General features: G+C 47.3%; 1 protein-coding gene across 1 annotated transcript in view; it reads left to right on the top strand.

Moving 5' to 3' along the window:
* The first annotated feature begins 1437 nt into the window (after positions 1-1437).
* The window catches only part of SIDT1 (SID1 transmembrane family member 1), a 30098-nt gene continuing 19429 nt past the window's right edge, over positions 1438-12106 (top strand). Inside the window, exons 1-8 of the mRNA XM_075166168.1 lie at positions 1438-1598; positions 1803-1848; positions 4761-4862; positions 6056-6139; positions 6752-6845; positions 8065-8136; positions 8520-8613; positions 10279-10322. Of these exons, the coding sequence (XP_075022269.1) occupies positions 1537-1598; positions 1803-1848; positions 4761-4862; positions 6056-6139; positions 6752-6845; positions 8065-8136; positions 8520-8613; positions 10279-10322 (598 nt within the window). The 5' untranslated portion in view covers positions 1438-1536. The remainder of the gene's footprint in view (positions 1599-1802; positions 1849-4760; positions 4863-6055; positions 6140-6751; positions 6846-8064; positions 8137-8519; positions 8614-10278; positions 10323-12106) is intronic.

Below are 12106 nucleotides of genomic sequence, written 5' to 3'. Positions count from 1 at the left end.
CTGAACTCTCTTCCTCTTACATCTGCTGCATTTGTCCACTGTGTCTTGTCTGACAGTCACCTCTGACCTGGGGACAGGGCTGTGATTCTGGATTAGAGCAGCAGCAAGGAGGCACTTCTGTAAATGACCTCTGGATCTGAATAACCAGTCTAGTGACAAACACTGCTATCTCCCTGTGGATATTGACAGTGTCTAGGTCAGGCTGAGGAAGGGGACAGGCTTCTCCCACCTAGATTTGGAGCTGTCTTGTTCTTTGCCTTTGGCTAACACCTATCTGTACTGTCCTTTCTCTTCCCACAGGTAGATGCAGTGCGGGTGTACGTGAATAGCAGCTCTGAGAACCTCCAATATCCTGTCCTGTTTGTAGTTCGCCAGCAGAAGGGAGTGCTGTCGTGGCAAGTCCCACTAATTTTTCGAGGCCTGTAAGTACTGGCGTCTCTTCCTTGTAACACGCTTGTCTGCCAGCTGCATTCAGCATCAGCCTTCCTCTGGTGCTAGATCTTGCTACTTGTGTAGACTGCAGAGCTTGGTTGCAAAGCATGCTTGCTCACTGTCAGTTGATCATAGGAAGACCAGGGTTTGGTAGGTAACCTCATTTGGCAGCCTGCTCTTGTCTCTTAGTTTCTCAAATATGTATACGGAGTACCAGGAGGCTTGTCTGCTGGGGATCTGCCTGTGGCACTAAACAGTAAATCTACCAAATAGCATTGTTGTCATTTCCACAGTATGGTGCGTGCAAGTAGTTCTTGGGCTCTACTTTGGAGCAGGGTTTGAACAAGCTCTTGAAGGAGCACCCTAACTGCTGCGTTACAGTGCATTTGGGAAATAAGGGCTCTCCTCTGTTTCTCTCTCACAGGTACACCTAAGTTGAGTCTGTTCTCGGGGGTGGTGATTGTTTTGGGGAGTGTTTTCTTTGTGAAAGTGATGCTGCTGTGTAGCTTCAGCAATCTCAGAGCTAGTTAGGCTGCAAGTACTGAGACTTTGCAGACACCTTAGACCATCTCAGATGTGAAGCTTCATCCTGTGACTGAAATCCTGGCGTCAGGCAGCAGGTATCCTGCAGTGTCTTGCCTGATGCAGGGGATGGTTACAGCAGTGGCTGTTCTGGGCTGTCATTGCTCTCTCTGCTTGTAGCAAATGGCAAATGTGCTAGATCTGCAGATGGCACAGGCAGCCTCGAGGGAAGTGAAATGCTGGGGATGGCCAGTCCCTTGTGCAAACCACAGGAGGCAACAGAGGTGGAGTTTGAGCTCTGAATAAAAGACTGAACAGTCTTGGCCCTTCAGATTAGTATTTCAGTTACACAAGCAGGGGAAAAATAGTGTCATTCTTAGAACTACAGAACAACTTTTTAACCTCTATCTCTCTCTCTCCTCCCCTCACCCCCCATCCAATTTTCCCTTCCTTCCTTCCCCTGGCTGTTGTAGCTATCAGAGAACCTACAATTACCAAGAAGTGGGTCGGACCCTCTGTCCCTCTGAGCCAACACCTGAGACAGGACCCTCTGACCAGATTATATTTGTGGACGTCTCTTCCATGGCACCGTTTAATATTACATATGAGCTGCTAGTCACCAGGCTCGAGAACTTTGAACTTGAGTAAGCTGGGATGTGAGAATACAAATGTAATTTCTTCATGTATCTGTAATACAGGGATTTGGTCCATCTACCTACAATTCCCTTCTTTTTCCTTCCCAGAAAAAAAAAAGAGATTATTTTTTCTTTTGCTTAATCTGAAGGTACTCTGTGTGTATTCCAACTCTGAAAGTTTTAGACTTCAACATGCTGGCATTTCTTTTCTAGGACCAACAAAGCCTTTAACTTTACTGCCAGTCCTTCCCAGCCCCAGGTAAGGAGGAGTCCTGCGTGGCATTGCTTGTATGTCTTACCACATCGCAATGGTTGATGTGATCCTTTGTTAGAGATGGCAAAAGCCTTATGTGACTAGGTCGTTTCCCTCTTAGAATGCAGGGTAACTTCCTTACTGTTGAATTTTCTGTGGATATAGTGAAGAGGTAGCAGTGCCTTAGCCCCTCTAGGGGTATGTTTGGGTCCTCTTGCAAAGTAATTAAGTGAACCAAAAACCATGACCAAAGCAAATGGAATGGTATCTGCAGTTCAGGAAATTCCAGAAATGTACACAAGTCCAGAGGCCACTGGACTGCTACACTTCACGGGAAGTGAGATGGTGTGCACCAATGTCTTGTTCCAGCCAGTGCTGGTTCAATAGCCCTAGCATGACTAGGCAAGACGCAGTCTTTACTGGAGAAAAATAAATATGTAAATAAGTAAGCTGTAAAGGTACAAGAGAACTCAGACTGCTATTCCTTGCTCAGGCAGCAAGTCAAGTTGCGAGGTGATAAATGAAATGCCTGATAAGTCTGGTTATTAGCTCAGAAGAGAGCACACATGTACAGCACATCCAGCTGAGCAGCCTTGTTTAGACCCCAACAGATACTACAAGTCCTCTCTCGAATGAAAATGCTGTTGGCAGTAACTTGTTGGCAGGAGCTCGTTGAGCTGGGAGAGTAGGTGATTTACCCAGACTGTCTGATACTCCATTTTTGTTGTTGCTATCACTGTTAGTAACACCACTTAATTTTAGGTTTCCTATTACCAGGCATCCCAGCTAATCTTTTTTGCTGTCAAATGTCTTAAGCTGGTCTGCAGATACATGTAGTATTTTATACTATAGAAGCACAGGGAATGGTGGTGGCTCTTTATAAACCCTCATTACTTAGGATCTTGTATTTTGAATGTAGAGTGTTTAGGATCTGGCCTGGAATTAACTTTGTGACTTTGGTCTTTTATTTGTCACAATTAATATGAGATTGGTGACTTTCAATTATAGGCCAGATGCAGAGAGTAGAAGATGAGTGCTTCTTAATTGGTATAATGCTGAGGTTTTTGTAAATCAAAGTATTAAGTAGTCTGCAGGGGGAAAGAAAAAAGAAAGGCAATTCAGAATCTAGATGAGTGTTGGAATAGCCTTAAGACTGGAAAAAGACAAGCGTAACAACCGAAGGAATTGTTGCCCAGTACCCAGCTCATGCCTGAGGGCAGAAGGAGAAATTAGATATGCTCGTATAGGTCAGGAGTGTTGTCTGGATGTGTTTATACCACTCACAGACTGTGCAGGAGAGAACTGTAGGTCTCAATGCCCCTTATGTTAATTCTGTACTCTGATACAAGCGTGGCTTAAAAAGAAAATTATAGAAGGGTCCTCATGGGTGACTTCCTGAAAGAAGTTTTCCTAAAGCTTTCCAAGGTTAGTGCACCTGGGAAACCAAGGAGCTCAGACCGCCAGCGTCCTTGCTTGGCGGAAATGCACTCTGCTGAAGAAACCGGCTTGGTGAGTTGTCAGTTTGTAAGGGCTTGCGGTTGGAGCCAGCGCTCCCTCAGCAGTGAAGGACCCTGCTCAGAGTGCGGGGTGGAGGTGGTGGTGGGAATAAATGCTTTAGTAGAAATGGGCAAACTTGGAAGAAGCCTGGGTGATTTCTTTTGTATCCCTGCCTTTCCAGTTGGGGGCCCTATTTCCTGGGAAGGGGATGGGGGAAGGGAAATTGGAAATGACTGGCCCTTGCTCTGCACTAAGGTTTATGTGACATAAAGGGAGCTCACCAGTTGGGACTGTCTCAAGTTATGGTTTTGGAGCAGGAGCTCCGGTAGCTTCCCTCCCCATGGACTATGCCTGCCCAAGGTGGCAGCAGCAGCAGCCGGGTGACCATAAGGAAGGGAGGAAGATGGCTGGTGGCAGTCCTCAGCCTTGCGTCCCCTCTGAGATGGGATGAGGTGCCTATCAGCCCTTCACAGTACCTATGACTGTGAGCCCGAGCTCTCAGGGCCTTAGCTCCATGCGGGGTGATGGGAGCCCTTGCAGCAAGCCTGCCTGCTGGGGTGGGCACAGAAACCCTACTTCTCCAGCAGCTGGCTGGTGTAGTAGATCAAACTTTTACTGGAAAAATATGCAAATAATGATGTTGCCTGGGACACCTTTTTCCCAAATTTGAAAAGGCCCTTGCCGGGGCAGGGAAGGGCATCTCCTGACCCCACAGACTGTCCTGTGGGCCTGCTCAAAGCATGGAGGCACAAGAAACACCATTCCTTGCCCCAGAAGAAAAGTAGGAATATTGGCAGATGTTAGTCTCTCCCAATTTTTTCAGAGCTATAGCTGAATTATTTTCAAAGCTGAAGTGAGAAGAGAAATCCCCATTACCCCCCACCCTCAAAATCAAATAAAACCAAAAAAACCTAAATCCTATAACTAATATCAGGCATTTATTTACAAAACTCTTGGCAGAGTTCAACTGTTTGACCTAATACTTTCCACGGTCTCTCTTTGAGGCAACCCATCTGAGAGAAACTCCCTGATATGTTCTGACTTAAAGTACAGCCAGCAGTATGGAAACATCTGGAAATTGCTCATAGCAACCTAAAATGGAGTAGGCTATAAAATGAAGTCACTTTAGCTTGATAGGTGGAAAAAAAGCCTAAGGGGAGCAGAAGCTATGCTGTATCTTGCATGTTGAAGATGTCTGTGTCTAACAGTGTGCTGTGCAAGAGGAAGAGTTGTCTGTACATATTTAATCTGCTCTTCTGTAGTGTAAGGTTCTAATATTTGAAATCTGAATTTTTGTGAAAGCCCTCCATGACCAACCCCAAAGCCCAGCTTGGGCTGTGGAGGTACCTTAGGGAGGCTCTGAAGCTACTGGCAGGGATGATTTCTGGACCGTAACTCTGAGTACTCTGCTTTCTCCTCAGTATTTTCTGTACAAGTTTCCTGAGGATGTTGATTCAGTCATTATTAAAGTGGTGTCTGATGCAGTCTACCCATGCTCGGTTGTCTCTGTCCAGGATATTGTGGTAAGTCTGAGCAGAGAAGGGTAAGGAGCTGCCTGCTGGAGCTGTGAGGGGGTCCATGCCCCAACAGAGAGAAAAGCCCTAGGAAGGGCTTCACCCTAGTGTAGTGGTGGTGAAGGGAGCCCCTGAAGGAGGAATGAAAATCCTGGAAGGAGGCAAAGACAGAGATGCTGAGTTCAAGCAGCTTTTACAGAGATTTTTGTTGCAAATAAGTGAACAAGCTGTTTCTCTCCAGCCTATCCACAGGGCATTTATGTTCCCCTCATGAGGTTTAACACCCTGCTGCCTTGCGACATGGGTCTGTCTCTCTGTGGAGTGGTGTTGGATGGGATGCTGGTAGCTGAGGGAGGAGACAGTGCTGTTCCCTTGACTCTCTCCTGGCTCAAGGCAGCATGGGGAGCTTCTGATTTACAGACATGAGATCTCTCCTCCTTTCCATTTTGATTTCATCTCTCCACAATTACTCATCCCCTTTCCTGGGAAGGGCAGAACAGCTGTTCCCTGACATGGAGGTTGGCTGTCGCTCGCAGCTGGGGGAAATAGCCCAATGTTTCGCTCACAGGGGGAAATAGCCCCATGTTTCTCCTCCTTTCCCACCTCCCTGAATGATGCAGGGACCTGCAGTGTGGGAGCAGCAAGATGGTGACAGAGGTGCAAGATGCCTTGGCTGCTGGCTCTGAAGTCCTGGCAGTCACCTTTAATACCTGGGGTGAGGAGAGAAATGGCTAACATCAATTCCTGCCCACATCCCTGTGTTTGAATGGTAAAAGGGCAGGAGGTGAGACTGTGACAGGTGATTTTCAACCTATCAGGTAATAAGAGTAGTGGGAAAGAATAAAATGAGGGCAAGCACATGGCATATAGTACAGACTGCAAAGCGTGTGACACAATGAGTATACAGCTGAGTGTATGCACTGCCCTGTGGGAATCACGGAGCAATCGATCTGGCTCAATCCTCTTCTGGGATTAAACTGCAGCCCTTTTGTGAGAATGCGGAGATCAGTGAGTGCAGGCCACAACTGGTGTTTTCAGAGCAGCTTTTCTAACTTCTGAATGGGTCCTGGTTGTTTTGTACCCTTTGTCACCCCAAGCTGGGCCCTTTTCTGCTGTTCTGCACTGTCTGTTCTTCTGCTGGCTCCCTGTGAAATTAGTTCAGATTTTGTCCCTGGTTTAACCCTTAGTTGTGTCTGTTTTAGTGCCCAGTGTATGACCTGGACCATAATGTGGAGTTCAACGGTGTTTACCAGTCTATGACAAAGCAGGCAGCCATAACGGTGCAGGTGAGATGCTGATTTTTGTCCCAGTGTTCCTTTTTTTTTTCAGTGACTTGTCCTGTGCATCCTTAGTTTTATTTTGTTGATTCTGGTATGGCTGTGATCCTTTGTTTTTATCAGATCAGCTGATATCAGTAGAAGAAGAGATGTTAGCTTTTACTACAAAACCTTGTTTACATTTGCTTAAGTAGGTTTGTTATGTCTTAGGTGCTGAGGCTCTAGATCAGAGTGGCTGCAGCCAGGTGTCTTCTGTTTGAACCTTGACTCTTCTACCACTGAGTGGTGGTAGTAGGGCCTTATAATGAGCAAAGCTTAGGTAGACAGTTTGCACTAATTAAAATAAATAAACAAATGCATTAACATTGGTTTGGTTGTACTGGGGCACTGCTGTACTGCGTACTGATGAACTCAGTCAGCTTATTGTCAGCAAAGATGAGGGGAGCAACCCCAGAAGCCAAGTTCTGTCCAGAACAGGCAGGTCTCTGTAAGGCTGGTGCCTGTGTAGCAACTAAAACCTGATCTCTGGCCCTGTGGAGATCATCACCTCTGCTTTGCATTGGAGGGAGAGGCTGCTTCACTTCTCATGGATTCTATCTTCTTCTGTCCTCTCCCATGCAGAGAAAGGACTTCCCAGGTGAGCAGTTCTTCGTTGTGTTCGTCATCAAGCCAGAGGATTACGCCTGTGGGGGTTCTGTGCCTTCCTCCATTCATGGTAAGTTGTGCTGAGGGGCGGATTTGGTTGCTGCATCCAGGTGATGGAGCAGCAGGAGTCCTTGGGAACCTTCCTGTGGGATGACACATGGTGGTCATATAGCTCTGTTTTATCCAGGTAGCTGTGAGGAAAAGTGAAGTATAAACTTAATATTGTTGAGTAGGTTAAAAGTCTTGATCAACCCTGAAAGTGGCTAGCTAGTACAGCACCTGGCTTGCTGGGGTTATGTGCTCTTCTGAGGAGTCACTGGTGTCTTGGGAGGTACTGGGGACACCCAAGCAGTGCTGCTTACAGCTTTCTGGTTTTTTTTTTCCCTACTGCTGTATTATCCTCCTGCCTGCATGGAGGCCCGGATGGCAGTTCCTGCAGAGAGCACCTTCTCTAACTGTTATCTTGGGATCTATGACAGCCTCCCGACTTCAGGGGAGCAGGAAAAACTAGTAATTTTTAGGGGAATAATCTTAAGAAAGACTTGTTCTAGTACCTTTCCCAGCCAGAAAACACTGTGTGCACCTCCTGGGCAGTGGTAAAAGCAAAGTCTCCACCACTCATGGTGGGTGAAACTGGACTGGGGGTGCAGCTGTCCCCATGACAAGCTGGAGCCCATTTCAGACCAGGGACATTCCTATCCTCAAAGCTGGATGGCTTCCTCCCTGTAGGAGAAGCAAGATTGCAACCAACAGATATACTGGGCTCCACCAGTTCCCATCCTAAAAAAGAATTGTCACCTTCCAGGTGTCTTTCTCTTATCCTAAAGCTGGCAGCAGAGCTGTACTGGTAGGGTGTGCTAAGCCCTGCTGAAACATAATAAGACTCTGGCATGGCATCCTGCACAGAAGCGTTTTGCCAGCAGAGTTTTGGCCAAAGGCAAAAATGGTGTCCCAGTATTTGTAGTGACAGAAACTGCCCTTTGGGGACTAGATGAATAGGAGACGAGATGCCTGTGGGATTCAGGCATCCAGACTTGCGCAATGTATGGAAGACTCAAGGAGGGATTTCTTGTCTGAAGAACAGGTTATGGGTAGAGGGGAAGTTGGGCAAATGTATGGGAAAGGCTGTACATTGACAAGTCTGGGAAAGGTTTAGAGCAAAACTACACACAGATTTTAGTGAAAAGCCAGACTCTGGTGTTTTTGCAAGTGCAGAAAACTGAAATAAGGGCCAGAGATCACTAATGTTTGATTGTTTTTACATTTGCTGTACACTTTGCATCTCACAGGGAATGTCAACCGTACCTGGAACCTGCAGCGGACGAAGAATCTTCAAGTGACGATTGTGCCCTCTATTAAAAGTCAGTGTCTTTGTGCAGAGCAATGCAGCTTTATGGGGGGACTTGGCAGTTCTGCAAAGGAGGGTATGGCAGCCCTCTGATGGGATGGTGCAGAAAGCACCAGCAGAGGAGTCAAAACCATTGCAGCCCTGATCCCTTCCAGGAGGTGACATGTGGCACAGGATGGTCTCGTGGGCACACCAGCTAGCACTGAGGGTGAAGAAATGAGGGAGACCTTGCAACAGGTTATGGCAATTCCTCTTGAAGAAAGCAGATGGGTCTTGAAGGACTGTTTGGGGCTGGGCATTGTTGCCAGGTGGTATTGGGAAAAGCAGGACAGGAGTGTGGCTCTGAGAGGGGCTGTCCCTGCTCTGTGAGCTGACTGATACCTTCTCTTTCCTCAGAGTCCGTTTATGTTCAGGCCATGTTCTTCAGCTTCCTGAGTTTCCTCTCCTTTTATCTGGGCTCAGTGGTGGTTGCTTTTGTGCACTATATCAGGTGAGTTGAGCGGTTTTACAAGAACAGCCTTTCTGTTTCTCTTCATCCTCAGAGATGCTTCACCCTGCAGTGAATTCAGGGCAAGTGGGGTGGCAAGCATCTGAACAGAGCAGCCAAACAAATCCATGACTACTCAGTGGACTCCTACTGACCATCAGCCAGGAAACTTTTCTTCCTCTGCTGTGGGGATCATGGCAATGATAAAAATCCAAGGCTCGGCCCTCTAGCTTTGGTAGTGCCCCTACCCCTGGGTTTCCTTATAGGAGGACACCAGGTGGCAGGTGGGAATTGTGATGGGGCCAGTTTGGGATATGGGGTGCCAGAACATTAGGAAACCAAGGTACTTCCCAGAGTGCTGGACTGAGTACTGCAATAAGTGGCAGTGACCCAAATAGGGCCTTGGAGTCCCGAGAGTGCTAGTTTCCTTCCTGACCTGCCTCCCCTCCCCCAGACCTTCATGCCTGGGCTTGTGTTGAGGGGAATATCTGCATCTGAGGTGAACTTGGGCACAGGTGCCATGACAGGTTGCTCTTGCGGGGGCGAGGGGGGAAGGCAAAACTCTTCCCAGTTGTCTCAGGGTCCCCTGTGGCTCACTGGAGATGATCTTGAAGTCCTCTTGAGTGAGAGCAGGACTAGAGTGGCAGGAAGGGGACAGCAGCCTAAAAGGGAGGTAAGATTTGCTTCTGTAGGGCGGGTAACTGCTAGCACAGTATGAGAGCCTTGTGGGGCAGCGGGCAGGTGCTCTTAAGGTGCTGGGAATGATGGAGTTTGTTGGGATCTGTCACTGCTGCCTGTATGGGCAGTGACAACAGTTAAGCAAATCCTTTGTCCAAACCGTGGAGGCTTGAGAGTAGGGAGGCCCCTTCAACACTCTTTCCTGCCCTACTGGGCAAAGCTTGGCATGAGAAAAGCCATATAAAGCGATCAGCAAATAGCAGGTTGGTTTTGTGGGAGCCACACTTAGCAGCCAGCTCCTCAGACCGAACGTGGCAGAGTTTTCAGCTGCTTCAGAAGAGGGACCTTAAAAGTTTGGTGCTCTGAAACAAAACAATTTCAAGATGGGAGCATGGCTTAACTTCAAGACACATCAATGAAACAACATTTAATTGGAACAATTCAATGAAATTACTTAAGTGTGTGTGTGTGTGCTCTTTTTTGCTGTTACTTTTTTTTCTTTGTTGTGAGCATGTTTTTTTCTTACCCTCCCTAGCTTGGCACCTGCATTGAAGGAGGTGGTATTGTCTTCTTAAGTATCGTGCTGATGCATACCTCTAGCTCCTGCTGCCCCTTCAGTAGATTCTTATGCGCTTGGTCCCCTGAGCAGGGAGTTTGGTTTGGGAAGATGTCCTGAGAATCTCTCCGAACATGCAGTGCAGGGTGGGATGCTCATGTAACTGGTTGTCCTGCCTCTGGTGGATAATTGAGGGGGTAAAAAAAACCTCTGTTGCTTTGGAAATCTGAGAGGTTGAGAGCAAGCAGTCATGACTGAGACATGCCTAGACCAAACAGTATTATGTTTGTTTGTTTCTTTTTGTTGGGTTTTTGTTTGCTTGTTTTTTAGAGCTTGCACCATGTTTACCTGTTGGTGTCCTAGATAATCCTGCCATGGCTGGCAGGTGATGGGGTTTGTTGGCTCTCTCATCAGTGCTGCCTGTTCTTTTTCAGGGTTCGGAGGAAGGCTTTGGCTGGGAGATTGAGTCCTGAGGATGGTAAGGTCTCTCTTCTGTTGTGTGACAGCTTTAAGTGAACAGCACAGGTCCCAGGCCAGGCAAGGGACAGACTGTCAGTCAAGTACCTTCTGTCCCTTCAAGCCTTCTTCCCTGTACATGTACCACATAGTCTCTGGTGCTGATGAAAGATGTTAGAGCTTCCTCTCTGCCCTTACAAGAGAGGGCATTTGAAGCAGGCTGCCCTGAACCTGGTCCTGACCCCTGCCCTGAGGAGCTGGCTTTTAGAGGGGTGGAGGAATGGCAAGCCTTGGCTAGACCTGGCTACAGGCTAATGTTACTGCTGCCAGGTCTGTTCATTTCTAAACAAGGCACTTTGAGTTTGTCGGCTCTCATGCTTTAAGATTTCCTCTGCCTGGTTTAAGCATGGGGTCTCTAATTTTTTAATTTAATTTAAATTTTAATTTGTTTTTAACTGGGAGTTGCAGACAACGAAGAGAATGAATGACTAATACAGTTAGATTGGTGTTTGTGTTATTTACTTTGGTATTGGATTCAGTTTACTTTATGCTGCACCCACATTTCAACATGCTGCAGATTTCTGCATTATAAAAACATAGCTGCATCTAAGAGGCCACCAGTGAAAGATGGAAATTTTTGTCATGTGGATGGGGGGGCATTGGGAGTTTCCGCTTTCTGGAGAAGTGTGGGAGGCTGGCCGTTTCATTTTGCTTAAATATTTAGTGCCTGCAAAGTAGTTCAAAACATTGGTCTGAAGATAAAGGCATCATCATTTGTACCTCTCTCCTGGGGAACAGGAGGATGTTATGTTTTGGCAGCATTGAAAGGTTCTTGGTGTGTTCCCTTTTTTTAATCCCCAGCTTCTTCAGTCTCTCCAGTCTGCTACATAACACCAGATAAGCATACTCGTATAACTGAGCTGTGCTTAAAGGATCAGCAGTGGAACTTCACTCTGACCTGGCATTAATTGGGTTAATATTTCTGCCAAGGACCTGGGGGCATTTGGCTTCTCAGGAGTGGCTTCTTCAGCCACTGAGATCCACATAGGCATCTCTGTGTGTGGAATGTGTGTGAAAGGTTTTCTTCACAACCAAATGAGCAGGGGACTGTAAAAATGTGCTTAAAAATATTCTAATTTTAAGTCATTTGGGATGGATCCTGCTGTGAGACAACAGAGAAGGCACTGGAGAAATGGGAAGGGCCTGTGTGTTGGGGAGTTTGGGGAAGCTGAAGGAACCTGGCTGAGGCCCTGGAAGAGCTCCAGGGTGGGGACAAGGGATCACTGTCTAAGGCAAGGAGGCACAGTCTCAACCAGGTGAGGCCAGAAGCCACAGAGTGCTGCTGGTGCTGCAGCTGAGGGTTCAAGTGCTGAAGGCAGCTCAGAAGCTGCTTTCCAAATTGCCCTGGTGAGAGGTGAAAGTTAAATTCTGGTGCTTGGGAAGTTCCTAAAGAAGCTGCAGGGCACAGATTCTTAACATGGACCTGGAGGACACTGAACTGGGTTCCTAGGCAGGGAGGATTGTTGAACAGTATCCCTGTGAAAGGATGGAGGAGTGCAGTTCCTTTAGAGTTTACAGGTTTCCTCCCAGAGGCACCTGCTCCTCCGGTGACCTATCCTCTCCCTTGTACTCTATGCCACCTTCACAGAGTCCTTGCCTCTGGGGAGGAATCACATCGTACCCCCGTGCCGTTTCTTTCTGTATTGTGTCCGTTCAGTGTGTGTGTCTCGCTGATGCCTATAAAATAGTAACTAACATCTTCCCTGTCGTAGATTCATAGAAGAGTTTGGGTTGGAATGACCTCCA

Source organism: Calonectris borealis, chromosome 1 (assembly GCF_964195595.1).
Source record: "Calonectris borealis chromosome 1, bCalBor7.hap1.2, whole genome shotgun sequence".
NCBI classification, from domain to species: domain Eukaryota; kingdom Metazoa; phylum Chordata; class Aves; order Procellariiformes; family Procellariidae; genus Calonectris; species Calonectris borealis.
This window is presented reverse-complemented; position numbering and strand designations above follow the sequence as displayed.